Source organism: Microtus oregoni, unplaced genomic scaffold, assembly GCF_018167655.1.
Source record: "Microtus oregoni isolate MIOR12 unplaced genomic scaffold, Mior012 000033F_ref0000390, whole genome shotgun sequence".
Classification (NCBI taxonomy): domain Eukaryota; kingdom Metazoa; phylum Chordata; class Mammalia; order Rodentia; family Cricetidae; genus Microtus; species Microtus oregoni.
Window position 1 is genome coordinate 22,554,948 of NW_024543092.1, and position 18,575 is coordinate 22,573,522.

Here is an 18,575-nt window from a genome sequence, read left to right on the forward strand (position 1 = left end):
AGCCAAGTGTAGGTTGTGTTCTGATGGCCTGGAAGCCTAAGGGGCGCCATGTTGCTCCAGTAACCTGACAGGAAGAGCAGCTTAAACTCCCGACCACAGACATCTTCCCCAGAGCTACAGCCACATTCCAGTCTACTTCCTGTTCCGAAGTCCTTTGGATTTCCTGAGAGTCTACGGCTTCTGTCGCCTTCCTTCGATAAACATTCAGATTTGCCTGGAATTTCATACAATGTGGGGAGGAAGACGCCCCACCTCGTCATATCACACACATGTGTGTGAGCACGCGCACACACACACAGCACACAGAGGAAAAAGGGCTGACAATGCTCCCATAGGCTCATAGTTTTGACTACTTGGCCCCCAGCCAGTCTGGGGAGGGTCTGGAGGTGTGGTCTTGTTGGATGATGTCACTAGGTGGGAATTCTGAGATTTCAAAAGGCTCGCATCATTTCTGAGTTAGTGCCCTCTGTCCCGTGCTATGGTTTGAGATGTGAGTTCTCAGCTGTTCCTGCTGCCACGCTTTGGAACTTTCTGGAACCACAGGCTTTTGTTTATAAGTTGCTTCAGTCATGGAAAGCGACCCACACAGTAGCCACTGAACTTATTGCCCCGAATCGATAAGATGACAGAACAGCTCAAGCAGGCACGCCCAAATACACACAGCAATCACCACAGCCTTAAAGATACTCTCAGAACACCGACAAAGCAGGAGGCTCTCAAAGGTGAGAACTGCAGTTATTTTATTGTTTATTAGTTATCTTCTGGCTCTTTAAGGGAGCCCACCACCCAGCTGTCAAATAATCAAACACACAGATATTATGTTGTTTTTGTTTTTTATAAATGCTCAGCCTTAGCTTGGCTTGTTCCCAGTCAGCTTTTCTTAAATTATCCTGTCTACCTTTTGCCTCTGGGTTTTTTCCACTTACTCTGTAGCTGGGTGGGAGGCTGGGTGGCTGGCTCCTAGCATTTTCCTCCCCCATCTCATTCCTTGATCCTCTTTTTCTCCTCCTGTTCTCTCTGCCTGCCAGCCCCACCTATCCTTTCTCCTGCCTTGCTATTGGCTGTTCAGCTCTTTATAGACCAATCAAGTGTTTTAGACAGGCAAAGCAACACTGCTTCAGAGTTAAACAAATGCAACATAAAGGAATGCAACACATCTTTGCATCATTAAACCAATGTTCCACAGCACAAACAAATGTAACACGTCTTAAAATAATCTACAACCATGAACTGCCTTGGTATGGGAGGTCCTTCTGTCCATGTATTGCTTCTATTGGTTAATAAAGGACCTGCTTTGGGCCTATAGCAGAGCTGTAGGGAGACAGAGCTAGGCAGGAGGAAGAAGAGGAGGCAGAGAGATACCATGGATCCGTGGCCAGAGGTAGACATGCTGATACTTTACTAGGGTGACAAGGGTGACAAGGGGAAGGACCTGATGCAGAACTCCAATTTGGGCTTTAGACCTTGTGCGTGGCTGTAGGTTTTTCTGATGACAACTGTGCTAGGCGCCCATCTTTGTGTGTGGCTGTAGGTTTTTCTGATGACAACTGGGCTAGGCACCCATCTTTGTGTGTGGCTGTAGGTTTTTCTGATGACAGTTGGGCTAGGCACCCATCTTTGAGTATTGCAGAATATTTAACAATCATTTCATTGATTTTTTTTTTAAATCCTAGGTCTCTGGGCTATCTAGACACTGTCCTACATGGGCTCCCTCTTGTGGCACGGACCTCAAATTAGACCAGTCACTGGCCGGCCACTCCCATAACTTCTGCGCCTCCTCCCTCCATTGCTCCAGCATATCTTGCAGGCAGGATAAAGGTTTTGAGGCTGGGTTAGTTCTAATCCCACCACTGGAAGCTGAACTTCAATGAACTAAGCTACTTAAAGTATTATAAAGTTGATCCAGCCCCTTTCCCCTGGCTAGCAGCGCGGAGGCCGCACGATGCCTGGAGTTCCTGTAAAAGACGTTAACCAGCAGGAGTTCGTCACAGCTCTGGCAGCCTTCCTCAAAAAGTCCGGGAAGCTGAAAGTCCCCGAATGGGTGGACACAGTCAAGCTGGCCAAACATAAAGAGCTTGCCCCCTATGATGAGAACTGGTTCCACACGCGAGCTGCCTCTACAGCACCGCACCTGTACCTGCGTGGTGGTGCAGGGGTTGGCTCCATGACCAAGATCTATGGAGGACGGCAGAGAAACGGTGTCAGGCCCAGCCACTTCAGCAGAGGCTCCAAGAGTGTGGCCCGCCGCGTTCTCCAAGCCCTGGAGGGACTGAAAATGGTGGAAAAGGACCAGGACGGGGGCCGCAAGCTAACACCTCAGGGACAGAGAGATCTGGACAGGATTGCCGGACAGGTGGCAGCTGCCAACAAGAAGCATTAGGACAAAGGATGCTGGGTTAATAAATTGCCTCATTCATAAAAAAAAAAAAAAAAAAGTTGATCCAGAAAAGTGTATTTCCAGGTTTATTTCAAAACTGTTAAGATTCATATATTACTTTTCATTACATGTAATAAGTAATTTTAAGCTTAAAGTATATAAAGCTTCACATTTTTAACGTTAAAAAAGTTTTTTAAAATTGTAGAACATTTAAAAGCCAAATAAGTTGGATATATCTTACAACACAGGTTTACACTTTAAATATTCACATTTCAAAAGCTGTCTGGAAAGATTAACATCTGAGTAAAATTATTTACAAGTGGCGAGGGTCACGACCTCCTTGTCTCTGGAAGAGGAGGTTAATGGCCGCAAACGGAGGCTAGAGGTGCAGTGCACCAGCACACGCAGGGGCTGAGGCTGCCGCCGTCTCCAGAGTGATCGCTGTGAAGGCGCACGTGAGAGCAGATCAGCCGTTCAGCTGAAGAGCGAGGAGCAGCACTTGAGAACCGCGTCCCTGAGGAGAGAGACGGCAGTGATGTGCACATCCCGAGGAACCAAAGCTCTGCTGGGAATCACTTAAGATATCTGCCAGGGCTTTGAGAGTATTCTTGCTAATCTTGGAAAGGGTATTTACCACAGGGGTTTGTACTAACACCCCTGAACCATTTCCCCGCCCTCACAATGTGGATTTACTCAGCTACAGAGAAGCACAGAAGAATCCTGCCGCTTGTTGGAAAACAAGCTGGGTTGAACTGGAGAGGTCCACTGCCCTACTAAGCTTAACTGTAAATCAACACATTCTAGAATCATCTAGGAACTCTTAGCTGAGGGCTGCTCCCATCAGACCGGCCTGTGGGTAAGTCTCTGGGGGACTGTTTTGATTATTAATTGAGAGAAGAGGACTGAGTCCACTGTGGACAGTTTTGGTCCCTGGGAAGCAGTCCTGAGTCTTCTAAGAAAGCTGGCTAAACCTAAGTCCTCGAGCAAGACAGCAATCAGGAATCCAACACCATCCCTGCTGCCTGAGTGCCTGCTCTGACTTCTATGATGAGCTGAGACCTGGACATGGAAGCCAAATGAGTCTTCTCCTTCCCTAGGCTGCTCTCGTTGGTGTTTTTACAGTGTATACACTGTTAAGGACAGCCAGTGTCCCTGTCCCCTCTTCTATGTGCAATCTGGCTATTTCAGTCTTTGCTCTGGTTATTTACCAGATTACACAGATTCTTTCTCTGGACCTTCCCAGGTTCAGATCTGGCCAGACAGCAGCAGGGCATCACGGTGGGGAAAGGCTGAGCAACGTTATTTGCTGCAGAGTCCAGAAAGCAGACATTTTTACGGGAAAATGTTTACCCCTGCATTCTAAGCAACCCCGAAAGAATGTGATAAACTTCAGCTTTCACATCTTCTCCCAGTGTCTGCGCCATTACACAATGTGCTTTAAAAAAAAAAAATCTTCCTGTTAAAAAAGGACCACTAATATAATTTGAAATGTATTCTTCATGCTGCCTGCTGCTCTCCATTCAGGAACCTTAAATTCTGGGGAACACGGTCACTTTCTAGCAGCTATGCCACCTGAAGAGCCGTGACCTGGACACGAGAGGACATGCGTCTCACTGACACTGCTTCCCTGGACACGAGAGGACATGCGTCTCACTGACACTGCTTCCCTGGACACGAGAGGACATGCGTCTCACTGACACTGCTTCCCTGGACACGAGAGGACATGCGTCTCACTGACACTGCTTCCCTGGACATGAGAGGACATGCGTCTCACTGACACTGCTTCCCTGGACACGAGAGGACATGCGTCTCACTGACACTGTTTCCTCCACACTGAAAACACTGCAATTCTCCTCAGCCAGCCCCTGTGACTCCAGCTCAGCCGTCACCTCTGCTGCTGCCCCTGAGCCTCCTTTCTGCAATTCACACTGCTTTGTTTTTCTTCCTTTTAAGTGTTTGTCAAAAACAATCATAATAAGAAATAGAATAAAGACAGATTTTCTTCCTAAGTATGTAATTGTTCATACTAGGAATCTAATTCTGCTGGTTTTTAAATAAATAAGGTGTCTTCAGGTTCCACAGAGACAGCCTTACCACACTAGAATCATTTTTTCAAAATCTATCAGGTTTAAGGCTGGAATTAAGTCATGCTTTTCTTCCCCAACCAATCACTCGGCTCCTCTAGAAGAGCACTTGGAGCCAGCAAGGAAGAATTAGGAATATGGGCCTGCATGATTCAGCCCCACGACAAACGCTTCATGTCTGGGCTGGACCCCGACAGTAGAATCCAAAGGCTTTTGCTATCACACCTGACCCCAACCCGTAGAAGAGTGAGCGTCCTGCTCGCTGAGAACATTAACGCACTGCGCCTTGACTCCCCATGATTTTCCAAAGTAGAATTGGCCTTGCTGAGTCTCTGCCTCTTAGTTCCTTAACAGAAAGATCCAGATTCCAAAGTCTGTCAGTGTTCACATACCAAGGCAGGAGCAAGCACCACTCCACCTGTGACATGTATCAGGATGCTCATATGAAGTAGTTCATATGTCAAGCTTTTAAAAGTCTTGCTTAAACTAGCTTTCTTAAAGTAACAAAGTCAATTAAAAAGCCTCCTACATATTTTGCTGTTGTGACAGGGTCTCAGCATGTAGCCCTCACTGGCCTGGTGCTCACTATGTAGACCAGATGGGCCTTGAACTCACAAAGTGGGATTAAGGGTATGAGCCACTATGCCCAGCCATAAACACCTCAGTGTGGAAGTTCATTTCAACTCTTGACCAGGAGGAGTAAGATGAAATGCAGAGACACTCACCTTGCGTACGGGATGTAGGACAGGCTGTACCTGCAAGAGAGAGCCAAGCATGGTGACACTCCTACACCGCAGCCCCTATTCCCGCTGGCCACATCTACCACACAGCCTGCTCAGCAACAGAATATAGGACAGTGGTTTCCAAACTGTGACTCCAGTCTCAGGCAACAGAGTCAACCATTAATTGTGGGGTTCTGCTTTGCTGTGCTGGGGATGGAACCCAGGTCCTCTCCTGACGTGGGATTCCCCTCTGTATGCTATGAATACCTTTGGTTAATAAAGAAGCTGTTTTGGGTCTGTGATAGGGCAGAGCAGAGCTAGGTGGGGGAAACTAAACTGAATTCTGGGAGAAAGAAGATGGAGTCAGTGAGAAGCCATGTAGCCCAGCCGGAAGACAGATGTCAGAACTTTACCTGGTAAGCCACAGCCTCATGGCAATACACATTAATAGATTAATAGACATGTGTTAAATTAAGATGTAAGAGTTAGCCAATAAGAAGCTAGAGCTAATGGGCCAAGCAGTGATTTAATTAATACAGTTTCTGTGTGGTTATATTGGGGCTGAGCAGCCAGTAACCAACAAGTGGCCTACTACTATACTCTCCCCTGAGCTTCACCCTCACCCTCAACAGATGATGTTTTAAAATGCAGGGATGCTGATGCCAAAATTTTCCGCAGAAGTTACCCTCCTATCCTCCCGTGGATGCTAATATCTCTAAGAACTGTCTTTTTATGCTCCCAGCAGACACTAACACCTCTAAGAACTAACTACCCTCCTGTCTTCCTGCAGACGCTGACACTTCTAAGAAAGGGTGGCAACTTCCTGGAGAAAAGCAAACCAAGCACACATTAAACAAAAGCCAAAATCTTAGAGAGTAGCCAGTGCCCTTAGCTTAGGTTCTTCACATGCCAGTGAGTCAAGTGACATTACATGGTGAGTCGGGAATACAGCGGAAAGGTAGGAACCGAGCCAGAAGAGCTGAGCCCAGCTGGCGACGGACAACAGGAGACTCAAAACAACACAACTGGGAAGGGGGCAAGCAAGGGAAGCATGCACTGCAGCCTGACAGGAAGTGGGGTGAGGAGCTGCTTTCCAGGCAGGCGGGCAGAGGCAGAGTAAGACACACGGCTGTGAAGAGGATGTCGGACTGGAAGGAGTCACACAGCAACAGAGCAGAATGCCCGGGGCACCTGACAGCCCTGGGCTCACCCTGCACTTTTCCTCTTATGAGAACTGACCAGTTCTCTTCCCACAGTAGCCCGCCCCACAGCTAGTGCACCCAAAAGGACCAGTGACGCACTGTCCAGAATGGGCCTCTGGCCCCCTTTTCTAGGCCTCGCCAGGACCCAAACAACGCTTCTAATGTCCTAGACCCCTTTCATTGGGAGCTGGTATAGAGGACTTACCAGGTCATCGACAGGAACTGCAGTATGCAAAAGAGTAAGGCCAGCCCCTTCTTCCGCCACTAGCAACAAACAACACATGGGAATCGTTATGATCAGGCAAGTGTTCCCTTTAAAATGGATAGCCCTATTTATTAAACTTTATCCCCATGTATTTAAGAACCTTAAACATCATCCATGAAAGTGTGTTTCCTTTCCAATGCCATCTCTATTATCTTAAATGCTACGAGAGACACAGCATCAAGTGCAGAGGCTGGAAATAAGAACTCTACCATAAACTGACAGAACCTTTGCGAAAACATTTAAAATCCCAAATAAAATTTACTTATGCCTCCCTGCTCCTTCTCAAGATTTTTTTTGGTTTTTGCAGATGTTTTTGCTACACAGCCAAGGTTGACCTTGAACCTTCAGCAATCCTCCTGCCTCAGCCTCGCACATACCGGGAACAAGGCATGCAGCACCATGCCTGGTTTCCCGCGGTGTTTTTAAAGGACAAATGCACTACTGCAGTTTCCAGGGCTATCTGAAGTCCCTACAACGCTCTATGTAACTGACTTGAGAACTCCTAGTCTTTGGGGGAAGATGGTGGGCAGGTGAGGATCAAATCCAGGACCTGCCTCCAGTTGGGCATATGCTCTGCCACTGAGCTAAACATGCCTATGCCCTGCCCTTTACAGGGGGGGTGAATCAGTGGGTAAAGGCACTTGTTGCCAAGCCTGACAACCTGAGTTTAAGCTCTGGTACCCACATTTTGGAGAGAGAAACTGACTCTTGCAAGTTGTCCTCCGACTTCCGTCTGTGTGTTGTGGCACACCTACACACATACGGAACCTTTAGCTGGCCTCAAACTCAGGTCTGTCTGCTTCTGCCTCCCAGGAGTGACTAAAGACATCACCAGCACACCCGGCCCTGATGGAGACACTTTCGTGTCTGGTCTGGCCTACAGCCATGCTGCTTCACCTCGAGGCTCGCAGATCACAGAGTCTGCAGCAGGCAAAGCTGAGGACACACCTTGCTGAGTTCCCAGTCTGGCTGCTGTCAGAGCACGGGTGTTCTCACAGGGACCTACACATAACACAACCTCTGTGGGCTGTAGACTGCAGACCCACCTCACATCTAGCCAGCAGGATGTCTCTGGCCTTGTTTCAGGGACACCGACTACTCTGGAGGGCTTATGACACAGTCTAAGAGAATGGTGGAGCCGGGACTGCCGGCAAAGCCAGCGCAGCTGACGTCACTTACCCACAGCGCAGCACACAGGGTGAACACGAAGCACAGCTACAAGGAAGGAAAGAGTTAGTGAGAAACCTGAGGTTCTGCAGGGCCAATAAAAATGCACAAACCCTCTGCATCTGTTTGCCTGGGCATCGTATTAGAGAACAAATGAGATGGGGACTCTGCTGTCACCTTAAAGCCTGTAGCAGCAGTATCCCCTGCTCCAGCAAAGGGAAGCACTCTGGAGAATAAAGTTTAGAGCAAAGAGGTCATTCCTTTGGCTCTTGTGTTGATGCCCAAAACAGCGCCAACAGCAGAGACTGGCAGTGCCAGCTGCTTCAGCATGCTCCACACGCTCACTTTACAGTGTTGGACACGGCTTCCTCACACAGGAGACTGCACACGCAACCTGCCATGTCACCGAGGCTAGGGAGCACAGACATGGGAGTCCACGTCAGGAAGGCCTGATGGGATCCCAGGCTGCCCCCGTCAGCTCAGAGGCCAGAGCTCGCTCAGGTGGCCTGTCTTGGGCTCAGCTTTCCTCTAACAAGATAGGGGGCTGCAAGGGCGGCCGTTGGTCTGCACTGGGGCAGTGGGCTGTCTTCACCGTTTCTGTGAGGCAGAATCTCAGCTTAGATTCAACACTCTCCCGGAAACAGCATGACTCAAGCTCCGCCAGGGTGGCCATGTGAACAGCCAGCATCCCCAAAGAGATGCTTTATGGTGCCAGCCTTCTAACGTTACCAGCTGAACACACGTGTGCACGGTGCACTACTAAGAAGGTTAATCCTAACTGAGAAGATATCACCAATAAAGCATCCCTAAACACAGTACAAGAAAGACAAGTAAGAAGAGCGAGGGATTTCCTAGAGGGGAGGTCAAGTTAAAGGTACGTACACGAGCTGACACAGGTGAACCTAGGACACTCAGTCACCTAAGCTATAAAGATGGAAGTCAAACTCGAGTTGAATAAAGACACAGAAAATAAAAGTAAGCCAAATTGAGTTTGAGTTGAAAGAATGACAAACTACAGTTAAACATTCTCTATCTAGAAACTTACAGAGGCTGCCTGTGTTTGAAAAGCTACTCTATAAGGAGAGGAGAAGGGACAAACTAAGGCTGGAACTCTTAGTTTCTGTAAGCATCATAATGTTTTAGGATTCCACATCAGAACAAGTGGACAAGGAAGGAAAGATGAGAGCCTGGGTTCCCTGACCATTCTACACAAACACCGATGTGGGATTTCCCTCTGTATGCTTGAATACCATTGATAAAGGAACTGCTTTGGGCCTATAGCAGAGCTATGGGGAAGCAGAGCTAGGTGGGGAAAACTAATCCTGGGAGAAAGGAGGTGGAGTCAGGGGAAGCCATGGAACTGCCACTGGTAGGCTATGACCTCGTGGTGATACAAGATTAATGGAGATGGGTTAAACTAAGATGTAAGAGTTAGCTAATAAAAAGCTAGAGCTAATGGGCCAAGCAGTGATTTAATTAATACAGTTAGTTTCTATGTGGTTAGTTTGGTTCTGGTTGGCCGGGACGAACAAGCGGCCTCCTCCTACAGTACACCCCAAGACTCTCGCCATGAGTGCAGTGTAAGCTTTCTGTTCGCCCTTAAACTCAAGCTAAAGTGAACACTAAGGGCACTGAGCAACAGTCACGGTCAGTGCTACACCGTTACAACAGGCAATTCAGCAAACAGGAGGAGGCAAGGCAGCAATTATAATTCCAATTCTTCCTGAGAAGACCCAATGGACTGAGAATCCCTCCTTCTCTTCTCCCTCTAAAGAGCAGACATCCCACAGGTGTAGGCTTAAAAATGAAAATAACCAGCTCTGATTTTCCTAACTTCTCCACCTACATAGCACGCATGAAACAGGAAGCAGGTGCCACCTAGCCAAACATATCAGATAACACTGTGGAAGTCAAACTCTAATCTCACAGGCTCAAGAACACTACTCAAGAGAAACACTCGTACACACACACATACATACACACACACACACACACACACGTACTCACTCACAGCAACAATGCAGAAAATACTTCAGAAAGTTTATAAAATGAACATTATTCACTTACAAGCATGATAACTGTAGCAAGCAATCTTGTTGTCTCGAACATTTTCTTCAGCTGCTTCACGGGACCCATCAGGAAGCACGTACTGTTGGAGACAGAGTAAGAGAGGCTCTAGTCTGGCTGTGCAAACACAAAATTGCTATAAAATAAACTGTGTGAGCTGTTTTATTTCTTCCTTTTCTGTGGGTTTGCTGCTTTTGTTGCTGTTTGGGACAAGAACTAGGCTGGCCTTAACCACCTCACACTCCTGCCTCAGCCTTCTATGCTGGGGACTTTCCGTCCTAACTTCATTTCTGTTGTTATCTGGAGACAGGGTCTTTCTATGTAGCCCAAGCTGGCCATAAACTCACAATTCTCCTGCCTCAGTCTTCCGAGTGCTGGGTATTTATTTTCACTTTGAGACAAGGTCTAGCACATAGCCCAGGATGGCTGACTTGGGACTGTTCCACTTTCCCCTTCAGAGTATGGGTGTTACATGCATGTTCACATGTACGGTGTTCCTCTTAACTTTAAAAGGTCACCTCATGACACCCAACGGCCCTATTGTAATCTTAATCTGACAGTGTGAAGAGTGAAGAGACCACGGATTGCCTCCCTCCCCACTTGGGTGGAAGCAAGGCCCTGAGGCAACCCTCAGGGACATAGGGGACACCCCGCAGAGGACAACTCAGGCCCCGATCTTGGACTTTGCAGCCTGTATAGAGACCCACATCTGCTTACATCTGTGGTACTGTTAAAGCAGCACAGATGGACTGGACCATGACATTCCACTCATCCCAACACAGCAACGGTCTCAGGGAAGCCAGAGCCCGCCCCAACAGCCCACCACCTTCGGGTCTCTGCAATGCACCAACAGCTTCCTGCGTGAGCGCTGCTCCCCAGACCCTCCGCTCTACAAGAGCCAGCACTGGAGGGCAGCTCTAGAGAACAGCGTGCGAGGGCGGCCCTCTGTGCTCCCCAGATGCACCACTGGCCACTTGGTACCGCTGGTACTCAGTTATCCCACAGCAGAATTACAGGATGAACTGACATTTACAAACAAGGCAGGCGGATCTCTTTGAGTTCAAGGCCACTCTGTTCTATAGAACAAGTTCTAGGTCAGCCAAGGCTACACAAAGAAACCCTGTCTGAGGGGAGGGTGTCAACAGAAACATGCTACTTACAAAGAACTTATTAGAAAGGAAATCTGGTACCGACCACAAACCAGGCATTTTGAGAAGCCAAAGCACACACACCTGGCCAGTGCAGCAAGGTTTCCAAGCGTGTAAAACACCGCAAAGAGTTTTATGCCATTGGGAAGCCACAGCAAACCAGTTCCCTAAGGTAGAAATTACAGTTAGTTACTTACAATGTGATCTTAAAACTTGAAAGTGCTTCTCCCGCAGTTGATACTAAGTACTATACAATGCACGCTTAAACACAGTGAGGCTGTGCGGTCTCGAGTCAGGGTAGATAAATGTTCAGGAGCAGAACTGTCTCCACACGTCAGTAAATGGTCTCAAATGAACTAGTCACTTGAATACCAAGTTAAAACAGGCTTAGTAAAACACATCCAAATTACTGAGTGTCCAGTTTTCAATACAAATTGGTATCATAAATACAATTTTAATATTTTCCTCAAATCATCAGAACATTAATTTCTGTATATTTTTAATCAATCCCTACATATTTATTTAAGGTCACTGTGTTCCATCAAAATAATCTAAGAAGCACTTAGTTAAAGCAGGCTACTTTTGTTGGTTCTAAATGAAATTATTCATTTAGCACAATATAAGACTACTAAACAACACACAGCTTTAACTCACGAGGATTGAACAGACAATGCCAGCCACAAAGCAGATGACAAACCACTTCAGTCTGGTGTTGAAACTGAGGGATGAGGCATCCAGGACCTGAGGAAAGAGGAGACAACGGAACGTTAGGTCAGCATGCAGGACTCTGATCTACACTATATACAACAAGCAAGCTTTTTTGTTTTGTTTTTTTGAGACAGGACCTCTCTATGTAGCTCTGGTTGTCCTGAAGTCTCTATGATGACCAGGCTGGCCTTGAATTCAGAGAGATCTGCCTCCAGGTGCTGAGATTAAAGAGTGTGCTACCATGCCTGGCAGCAAATTAATTTGAACATGGACTTGACTCTGCGTTACTCTAAGTAATGCAGTCACTTCCGTGTTCTAAGGACACTAACCGCATGATGCTGGGAAACAACCCGGCAGGTATAATCACGGCACTGTCTGTCTCAAAGTCCTTCCCTGCTGGGCAGCGCATGCATGCTTGCCCAGGCAGAACAACACAATGCAGAAGATGCATCTTCACACCGGGTTATCCCAGGTGAGCAGCATGTTGGAAACTGCTGGGCTGAGCTTGGCACAGTTTCTTCCTATACTTCTCACCTTCTGCCCATCCTGGGAAGTGAGACAGGATGCTCTCAGCAGAAACCTTTAAGGAAATGGGGAAGCTGGAAAGGAACAAGGAAGGCGCCCAGCAAGGGTGTGTTCACCCAGAGCTGCGCTGCAGTGATGTCCACACTAAGGAGGGGCTAGCTACTGGGGCCTTTGCCTCAGGTGATGCCGGACTGTGTGTAGGCTAGGGGTACAGTAGAGGTAACTGTGGAAAACTTGCAGAGAAACAGCGATGAACGCTGGGCTGGAGACATGAGGAAGGATCCTGGACAACAGCCGCACGGACCCACAACATGTGCACACCTGGCGACCCCCACTACAAACAGGCTCATTGAAAGCCAACTTCTGAGAGCAAGCACTGCACAGCTCCTGAACTTTGCAGGCAAATTTTTTGAATGAAATTTTATTATAGGCCAATATTTCTATATGCCATGCAAATTCTATTCCAATTTTTAAAAAAGATTTATTTACTTGTTTTATGTATGAGTACTCTATCTACATGTACAACGTTATGCCAGAAGAGGGCACCAGATCTCATTACAGATGGCTGTGAGCCACCATGTGGATGCTGGGAATTGAATCCAGGACTTCTGGAAGAGCAGCCAATGCTTTAACCACTGAGCCATCTCTCCAGTTCCTCTACTCCAATTTTGTAGGAAGTAAAAACAAAACAAAATGAAAACTATATATTCTTTGGACAATATGACAATCTAGCACACAGTCATAATTAAATGAATACTTCGAGATTGCCCAGTCCACTATTAAAACTTACCTTCCCAACGAGCTGTCAGTAGGTGTTTTAAGAAACCAGAGACCTGGCCAGGCATGGTACTGCACATTATAATCCTAGTACTTGGGAAGAAGACACAGGAGGACCAGGTGTTCAAAGCCAAAATCAAATGTATGGCAGTTCAAAGCTAGAAAACTAGAAATTCACAGGAATTTCTACTCCAAAATTTGAGTTTCTAGACGGCACTACCATCTACACTCCAGTCGGGATGTTTTTAGTGGTGGAACAGGAACTCGACTGTGTGCACCATCGTACAACTCCCCAGTTAGCACTCCTTACCTCAGCAGACCATCTGTATCCTCACGCAGCATGAAAAGCAGGTAGAACAGTAAGAGTCTGTCACACAACACACTGCACTCACCTTAGCGTCTCTGCGATGCACTGTAGCTCAGGCACGCTCGTCTAAGCAACCCCACTCATTCACAGCCTAACTGGACACGTGGCTGCAAACGGAGTGGAAAGCCTACAGACACCCACAGCCCCTTCTTACCAGGGACGCATACACTATGCATATTAACTGCAGAAATAAAAAACCCCAAATGTTATTTAACTAATACCCTAATGGTACGTTCTTCAGACTCTGCTGTCACATACACTAGAATAACACGCTCTGCCATACGTGCATCCAAGTCCCACTATCAGTTAAGCGTGGTAACCGTTGCTAGTCATCACTTCTAAAAGTTGGTGTGATCTAGCAGGGATATTAGAATTTATGGAGAAAAGAAAAATACACGTTTTTATTTTTCTCTATGCGTTTAAGTCATCCCATTGTTTCTAAGCTCAGATACTAGCTCTCCCTCAAGGGCCATCAACAGGCACATGGAATTATTTGTGCAGTAGTGTGCGTCCCTCTCTTACTACCATCTCCATGTGGTGACCTTAGAGATGCAACGTACGGACCGACTGGTGCCGTTAGAAACATGGGGTCCACAAGTCAGCAATGTGTGGCAGGACAGAAACCTCACGGGCAACACGACCCAGGTTTGCAGGGAGCCTCAGACCCTGTACCCCTGCAGCATCCGTGTCCACAAACTTCCTTACAGCCAAGGGGAGCAACCCACCACCTGTCAGCTCTCTCAGTCTCAGGAACACTCGCACATCACAACAGCCAACTGTTTTACTTGTCATCCGAAGGAACAAAAAAACGTCCCCGTGAAGCAAGAGCCATGTTCTCTGTTTAAGGATTTCATGTCACCCACTCAACTCCTCTGACCAGGTGCCCACTAATAAGACACAGGAAGGAATCAGGACCAAAAGATGAACCACGGATGCTGACTCCTAGCAGTACAGGCACTGAAAACGAACATGCCCACCACCCAGCCAAAGCCACTTCTGCACCTGGACCAGATGCACAGGCTCAGGGCCACAGCACCTGCGCTGCAGGAAGAGCTGCAGAGGACAAGGCCAGGCCAGTCCTCGGGAGAAGGACACATGCTGAAGCTTTCAATTGCACGAGCTTCCGTTTCTGCATTCCCCTCCATTCCCCACCCCAAGTAACTGGCACATAAAGACAGCAGTCAGCAGAAGCTGGAGGCCAGCTCTCAGGGCCACTCTGAGCAGGGTGCCTGCTGCTGCGCCCTCTCCCCTGGGATCATGGAGTACAGAGCACTCTGCCCCATAATCTGTCCTCTTCTTCAGGACTCCTGTTCACAGGGCCAACCCCAGCCCACATGGTGGGTCTTGCATGATCTCCATAATCAACATGGGCAGCTAATCCTTTCTGTTCTTAGCCTATCTCCAGGGGTTCTTCTGTCACTCCACCACTGACAGGACCCTCTTCCTCCTTGCCATCACGCCATTTCTGGAATTCCTGCTCAGAAATCCCAATCCTGGGGCTGGAGCGAAGGCTCAGCAGCTAGGAGCACTCTCAGATGCTCTTGCACTGGACCCGGGTTCACCCCCCCCACCCACATGTAGCCACCATTCCTAACTCAAGTTCCAGGGTATTCGATGCACTCTCTGGCCTCAGTGGTCATCAGAGTTGCACACGGTGAGCTTACATGCATGTAGGAAAAATAAATAAATCAATCTTAAACAACATCAACAAAAAATATCCTCCTAACCACTACCTTGTTGCCCCACAGGCCTCTGACAGGGCCCTCAGCTTCCCCTCATTTTATGTCTGCATATCATCAAGACAAGGTCCCAAGTTCTCTTCCTGCTGTCTCCACTTTGGAACGCCTACTCAGCACCCAGCCTGCTCTCCTGAGCTCCCTGGGTTGAGCATAGGGAGCACAGAGGTAGGTCAGTGTGTCACCAACTTTCCTGGCTGCCAGAAGGCTGCTTGGCCTCTAATGGCTCTCTCGTCTCTCTTCTTCCCACACCCTCTCTCAACCTGCTTTCTTCCTATTCCAGCTGACTATCTCAAGCCTCAAGCCTTCCCTCTGAGCAGACAACTCCACCTACTGACAAGAGAGAAAACTAAAGGTGGCAGAGGGAGCTCCTCACAACTGCCATGGTGTTCTCATCCAGCAGAACAGCCCCAGAGGATCTGGGGTTCTGAATACTCAGGGAATTGTTGTCGGGATTAGGAGGTTCGGCCTTGCTAGAAGGGTGTCACTGGGGATGGGCTCTGAGGTTTCAAAAGTCCAGGCATTCCCAGTTGGCTCTCTCTGCCTTGTGTTGTGTCTCAAGATGTGAGCTCTCAGCTACCGCTCCAGAGCCATACCTGCTGGAAGCACAGTGAACCCTGATGGGTGGGGAAGGAGGAGGTGGACCAGGTCAGTGCAGGTCTGAGATGCTAATCTGAGTTTAACTGTAGGGGCTACAGTGGTCCCAAGAGCACGATGGGGTTTCTCTGAGGCCTGGTTCCAGCCTTTCACTAGCTCTTCCAGACATCTCCTAAGGAGGGTCCAGAACCCTAGCTTCTAGTCAATCCTGGGCCTCACATCCATCAACAGCAGGATGGAGCAGCTCAGCCCCTGCACAGGCAGAGAAGCATCTACTTAGAGGACCATTCTATCCCGCAGCACTAGGAGTTCACCACGACTCAGGACACCCGTCATGGACACCGACAATCTGAGACCACCTGAACGCGACACACAAACCTCCGGGTCCTCACCGTCTCATAAGCTCCCCCATCTTCTGCTAAACCCTCCCAGGGGCCTGTGTTCTCCGCACACATCCTGCAGGACAAGCAGTGGGGTAGGCACCCTTCCCTCCTGGCCCAGGCTCCTCCCTGGAGACACCTCCTATGTCCAAGGCCACCAGGACACGGCACCCCGTCCATCATCACTTTGTAACACCTTCAATCTTTGAGAGTCATGGTTGCCTTCTCACCCCAAGTCTTGACCTAATGGCTTCACTACTGGAACAAACAACCCTGCCGAATTCTGAACTCTCCTCCAATGACCCAAGCCTCTCTCTTAGGTAGACCATCCCGGTTGCTCTTCCAGAGCAAAGCATTTATATACATACTGGAAAAGAAAGAAAATTGCAGAACTGAATCAGCATAGCCGAGATCTCCCTCGTGAACAGGCCCATGCTTTCATCCTGTTCTCAGGCGGTGGCGCTATTTTGGAAGGGTCTGGAAACTTGAGATGGTAAGGCCTAGTTGGCAGAAGTCACTCTCTAAGGCACGGTCCCTTTGAGGGACTTTTGCCTCTGCCTCTCCTTCCCGGAGCTGTGACGTGAGTGTCCTCCGCCATATACCCCTGCTACCAAGAACTGAACGTCCACCACACCTTCCCCATCCTGACGGACTGAAACCTTTGAAAATGCGAGCCACACCGTACCTTCCCTGAGCAGTTTCTGTCAGGCCCTGTGGAGACAGCATCTCATGGCTCCACAGCCCAGGAGACACAATGGGATCCAGGATGCCCCTTCCTGCCTGCAGCCTTTGTCTCCCACAAGCTCCCCTTCCAGCACAGGAGACGAGACATCTGTGCTGAACGCTTGTTTGCTAAGGCTCCCTTGTTTGAGACTTGAATTCTTTGTGCTGGAGGCCTCTATTGGTCACACAGAGAGTGCCAACTTCTTGGGAACCTGAGGATTTGCCGGAGTGAATAACCAAACTTACCACTGATCACCTCCAGTCCCTTTTGACCTTTGCCCAATTTCTCTACACCCTTTTTTCTCCTCCTCCAGAAACAGCTTCAAGGAACAAGATCACGTCCTTGGGCCCACAAAAGAGCACTGTTCAACACTGTCCATTTCTGCAGTGGAAACCTTCTGGGCTATGCTTGAACAGAAGCCACTGACTACTACTCAGTACACTTTAGAGGTGCTGCTCAACCTCTAAAGGTGGGCTGTGCACCTAAGGAAATACATTTTCACTTTTAATCTGTTCCAATTAAATGGCTTCCTGTGGCCATCGCTTTATCAGATTTAGAGCAAGGAGAGAAGCATGAAGCAGTTCTTACTACCAAGCAACTTGGAGAAGTCATGTACACAGCCGTTTCTGAAGTGACCAGGTATAGGCTCTTGTATTGCAATTACAATACAGATTTCAGTTGGGGGGGGGGGGTGCTCTGTAGTTCCCGGCTCAAAAAAGCACACTACCATAACATAGATTTCACTTGTCTTAACAGACTAGTTCACAGTCCTGCCTACAAGGAAGGAAGTCGGAAACGAAAAAGGAACAAGCAAAAGATCTTCATGCAGTACAATTCAAGTTCAAGAGCTCCGTCTCTGTGCCAGGGCACACCAAAATGTGCTAGCATGCAAAACACGAAGCAGTTCCTGTTTGCCTATTTTAAACTCTTATGGAGGAAGTAAGCCTTTATCAAGTCTCATGTCTGGATCACATGTAAACACAAGGGTTCCGTTTATAAAAACCACGCATCGCTAAGGCGGGCGATCTGCAAAGGCAACGTTTAGCCCGGTGTAGCTTCACGTCTGTGCTCGTCTCCCCATTCTCTAGCCCAGGTTCCAGCCCTGATCTCATTCACCACAACTTCAGAGACAAAAGGGGGGAAACTGACACTCAGAATCCCTGGGTTGGCCACAAGCAGCCAGGCCCCCGTGGCCTCAGCACTCGCTGCAGGGACCGACAGCCCCGGACGCTCGGTGGCGACCCCCGAGACGGGTCGCGACCCGCCCCTCCTCCCGCCGTCCCCGCGGCCGGGGACGGTACCTGCGCCGTCAGGCCCTGCTCCTCGTCGTCCTGGCCGCTCAGGACGCGCCGCAGCTTCTCCATGGCCCGCTCCTCGGGCAGCCTGCCCCGCACGCCCACCCGGAAGCCAGAAACCCGCACTTTCCAAGTGCTAACCGGAAATCCGGGCTTCCTCTTCCTTCAGGCATGCGCACCTCTTCGCCCTTGAGCGGCTGGGGGCGGGGTGGGGGAGGGGTCGTGGGGACCTGCGCGTCACTTCCGGCGCGGACCCCTGGGACCGCGGAGGGTGGGTGGTCGCTCGCGGGGGTTTCTTCTCTCTGATCTGGAATCCTTCGTTGTCTGTGCAGCGAGGTGCCGAGAAATACGTAGTGTCCGGCTGCATGCCTCTCCTGTCCCGATTGCTTTGGTTAAGATTTTGCAATGAAATGTCCTTTATTTTGTTTAACTTC

At 48.8% G+C, this 18,575-nt stretch overlaps 2 protein-coding genes across 2 annotated transcripts; one reads left to right on the forward strand and one right to left on the reverse strand.

The window, feature by feature from the left end:
• The first annotated feature begins 1,927 nt into the window (after positions 1-1,927).
• On the forward strand, positions 1,928-2,440 carry LOC121466621 (40S ribosomal protein S19-like). Its single transcript, XM_041680408.1, has one exon. The coding sequence runs from the start codon at positions 1,943-1,945 to the stop codon at positions 2,378-2,380; it is 438 nt and encodes a 145-aa protein (XP_041536342.1). The 5' UTR covers positions 1,928-1,942; the 3' UTR covers positions 2,381-2,440.
• Positions 2,441-2,450: 10 nt separating this feature from the next.
• Positions 2,451-18,312, reverse strand: Sft2d1 (SFT2 domain containing 1). Its single transcript, XM_041680407.1, has 8 exons — positions 18,148-18,312; positions 11,687-11,773; positions 11,117-11,199; positions 9,885-9,966; positions 7,830-7,865; positions 6,591-6,649; positions 5,187-5,216; positions 2,451-2,891 (listed from the first exon to the last, which is right to left on the reverse strand). The coding sequence occupies exons 1-8, from the start codon at positions 18,208-18,210 to the stop codon at positions 2,852-2,854; spliced, it is 480 nt and encodes a 159-aa protein (XP_041536341.1). The 5' UTR covers positions 18,211-18,312; the 3' UTR covers positions 2,451-2,851.
• Positions 18,313-18,575: the final 263 nt, after the last annotated feature.